Here is a 4,200-nt window from a genome sequence, read left to right as displayed (position 1 = left end):
CTATTCTTATTCTAGCAGCTACACTTTCAGCGCACCCACCCCCACTACTAACTTGGTCGCCCAGATAGCGGAAGCTATCGACTACCTCTAGTTTTTCACCCTGGAATGAGATAGAAGTTGTTTCCTGTTTGTTTACAGTCTTTATTGCACCTGAACATCTGCCACAAACAAAAACTAACTTCCTAGTTAACCTGCCTTTGATGTTGCTGCACCTCTTATGTGTCCATAGCTTGCACCGGGTACATCTTATAGAGTTACTACCTACTCCTTTTCTACATACTGAGCAGGGCCATCTACCTGAAGGGGTTTGTGTTTTATCTACCTTCCTACTTATTAGGATTTTGGTTTTAGCTAGGTTGACTCTAAGGCCCTTTATATATATTTATACGATATGTATAGACACATATGAACCAAACATAGCTCATCTAAGATACTTAATCATTGAGTGTACTTACACCATGAGCCAATGATTTCAAAAAAATTTCAACTGAACCAATCAGATAAGGAGCAGTTGGATCATCATAAAACGGGTCTTTGTCCTGAAAAATAAGTAAATCTACAAAGTTTACAATTGCTCAAAATAGTAAGTCTAATTTTATAACAAATTTATGAAACAATTTATTTAAAATCACATGTATTTATTTTGCTTTTCCTTCTTGCTTTTTTTTCAAAAAAAAAAATATCAAGAATTGTGAATAATGTAAAAGTTAATACTTTGGATACTTAAGACAGGTTGTCTTAAGTCCAAGGTATCAGTCTACCATTTTAATGCTAGAAAGGTGAAAGGGCTGATCTCTTCAAAAATATGTTTACTTTTCTATGTTTATTGAGCTTCAGATATTTATACCAAATTTTAGATAATGATACTTATACACTTTTTTGTAACCTATAGAACTGGTTCCATCTATTTTTGGTTTAGATGTCAGAAGGTTTAATTTACAAAGGGCTAATGTCAATACAGTTATAGTTATATTTGCATTAAAATGAACATTTTTACAGGCTGTAATATTTTAAATATTCTAATTCATTTCTGTAGAACATTTCTTTTATTTAAAATGATAACATTTTACATGTTAATAATATTTAGAAAGTAATATTTACTTGTGGAAGTTTCCAATTTTCTCCAGTAATGAATTGTTGATAAACCTCTTGCATGATGTATTTACGGTTAAGAAATTCCTGTCTTGACCAAATCCATTCAATATCACTTTCAGTGTCTGTAACCTGTACTTGAACCTGTAATTATTTCATGGAAATATCATAGAAAAAAGAATGAAAGTTACAAGTTTTGCATGCTCTCTCTCTCTCTCTCTCACACACATTCTTTTTTCCCATCAAACTTGCTAATAAAGGGGTTTTAATGGTTTTAAGAGTAGTATATCCAACACAGGGTCTGTGAACTAAATAAACGTTTTACATTTGTAAATCAAATTTCATTTCAAGGTTGCTTAGCTAACTTCATTCACTCCGCAATACTACTGGTTTCCTGCATAAATAAGCAAAAAAATTATTCTGTTTATAAATTCTTGTAACAGATAGATAGGCATTAATTACTTTCTAATAACTAGATCAACCATCAGTGAAAGGTAAAACCACATCCACTAACTCAGTGATGTTTGTCACAATGTTAAATGAATATTTATAACACAGCCAACACAAATACTGCCTAGAAGTCACCACAGCTATATGTTTGCTCATGAGAGAGAGAGAGAGAGAGAGAGAGAGAGAACAAGATGTGTATGGGGTATGAAGAGATCTGATACAATCTCTCCTGATACAAGCATTGTGATGGGAGAAAGACAGATAGAATGATAAGAATTGTGATAGAGGAGATTGACAATAGATAGATCTAATGTCATCCTTCATAACAGAGGTGGTATGGTACAACGAATAAAAAAAGGGCAAGTAAAAGATGTGAGGGCATTGAAGAGGATGAGACAGAAGCAGAAAGAGACTTAACAGGACCATAATAATGAAAGACTCAACTGTAGCTATGTTATACATCCCATCCACCATCACTACTACCATTTTAATATCATTCATGCCATGCTTGCATAGTGGATGGATTTTCTCTAGGATGGCATTTCCTTATTATCTTCATATGTTTTATCCTCCTTGTTTCAGTCTTCATCACCTTGTCCATATTTTCTTCAATCTCCTTCTTTAACAGGTTCCATTCACTTTAAGTGCTCACCCCATATTTTTACAGCTATCACCATTTGTGTGCATCACACACCAATGCCAGTGCAGTCTTTTCTCCTGCTCATGACATTGGATTACTTTTATACCAGTTTCATTCTCAGTTTATTTGATATTCCATCATTCATGCACACAAATATTACATATCTAGTAGAGTATGCTTGCTTCATTTCTTTCTAGCTTTACAAATCTTCTGCACTTCAGACACGAGCATCATGCAATATGCCATTTGCTCTGAGAGAGATTCCATTTGTTACCTCCAGAGGTAATAGTTCTATAAGAATTGGATGAGATATGACGGCTCGGCCGTCTCTCCCCAGTTCTTATATTAATCATTAAAATCCAGAAATACAACAACATGAGGGATAACGGTAACAACAGATCAATAATTTATTCTAGGTTGGTGTAGAGCCTGGGTGAACAGGCATGCCGCTAGAATACCAAAGGAAGCTTCGACCACATGTCGGGTCGAGTTGGGACAGCCTGAAAGAACGTCCTGTCGCCACGGCTGCTGGATGGATAAGAGGTCGAACTCTATTGCTTTCTCTCCACCTGTTGCATTGCGCATGCGTGCTCGGGTACTTCCGCTGACGGCAAGTCCCTTGCACATGCGCAATGGCACTTCCCAAGATGGCGGCCACACGCGCCACTACAGTTCTCTGAGCTTTCTCTACTCTGTTCTTTGCTTTTGGTACACCCACCTTCACTGCTAATTAGGTCAGCAAGGTAACAAAAACCATCAACTGTTTCTCATATACTTCTGAGCAAAATTCATTCTTATGAATTAATTGTCTGATGATGTCAACCACCTCAAAAGTTGAAAGGTAATTTTTGTTTGCAATATCACATGACTTTTTTCATAACTTTACAGAATTTGTCTGGGATAAAGGTAACAATAATTTTGCTTCATTGAATAAATGTCTAGTTCCAAAATTAAAACTGTTCTTGAAAGTGTTAAGACTCATTTACAGAGTTAAGCCCCAAGATATACATAGCATGAGCTGATTAAATTAATAGCAAAATGAATATCTTCTAAAGCTTCAGATTAAATTTTTAGCACCAGTTTTATTTTGCAAAGCAAACTGGAAGCCAGTTTATTGTGGGTAGACTTTCAGGAGAGCAGGTACCCATTCTCAAATTATATGAGATCTGAGGTAATGCAGAATAAGTGTACAGCACAGAATCACAACACCTTCAGTAAATTTGAACTGACAAATTAGATGTTGATAGTTTAATACCTCATCCAAACAGTCGCTTAACCTAATTTTCTTCTTCTTTTTCTTTGTTTTGACCATGTTTAAAGCCATGTTTTGCTGAAGAGTGGTTGACTCTACTATATTAATCACAGTATAGTATTAATTTGGTTTGATTCACAAAAAGAAATAAAACAAAGTTAACTCAGGTAGAACTTGAACCCAGATGTGAGAAAGATGAAGTTAAATATTTTCTTTTACTTTTTTTTTTCTTTTACTTGTTACAGTCATTTGACTGCAGCTATGCTGGAGCACCACCTTTAGTCAAATCAAATCTACCCCAGGACTTATTCTTTGTAAGCTTAGTACTTATTCTATCGGTCTCTTTTGCCGAACTGCTAAGTTACGAAGACCTAAACACACCAGCATCAGTTGTCAAGCAATGTTGGGGCTACAAACACAGATACACAACATATACACACACACATATATATATACATATATACGACGGGCTTCTTTCAGTTTCTATCCACCAAATCCACTTACAAGGCTTTGGTTGGCCTGAGGCTATAGTAGAAGACACTTGCCCAAGGTGCCACACAGTGGGACTGAACCCGGAACCATGTGGTTGGTAAGCAAGATACTTACCACACAGTCATTCCTGCGCCTTGTAAATTATTGTAAATTATTTCTGTTGAAAGGGCATCTAGCTATGGAAACAATCACTCTGAGTACTACATTGTATTGTAGTTCATCGCACTATTATTGTACACTCACATCCTGACAGAGTTAACTTCACATCTTAATA

At 35.7% G+C, this 4,200-nt stretch overlaps 1 protein-coding gene across 3 annotated transcripts in view; it reads right to left on the bottom strand.

Annotated features, from left to right (window-relative positions):
* LOC106872608 (kinesin-like protein KIF28P) overlaps positions 1-4,200 on the bottom strand; it is an 85,742-nt gene that overhangs the window by 21,364 nt on the left and 60,178 nt on the right. For all 3 annotated transcript variants that reach the window (XM_014919644.2, XM_014919646.2, XM_014919647.2), the window contains 2 exons: positions 1,102-1,236; positions 456-539 (listed from right to left, as the gene is read on the bottom strand). In XM_014919644.2, the coding sequence (XP_014775130.1) occupies positions 456-539; positions 1,102-1,236 (219 nt within the window). The remainder of the gene's footprint in view (positions 1-455; positions 540-1,101; positions 1,237-4,200) is intronic.

Source organism: Octopus bimaculoides, chromosome 9 (genome assembly GCF_001194135.2).
Source record: "Octopus bimaculoides isolate UCB-OBI-ISO-001 chromosome 9, ASM119413v2, whole genome shotgun sequence".
Lineage (NCBI taxonomy): Eukaryota > Metazoa > Mollusca > Cephalopoda > Octopoda > Octopodidae > Octopus > Octopus bimaculoides.
This window is presented reverse-complemented; position numbering and strand designations above follow the sequence as displayed.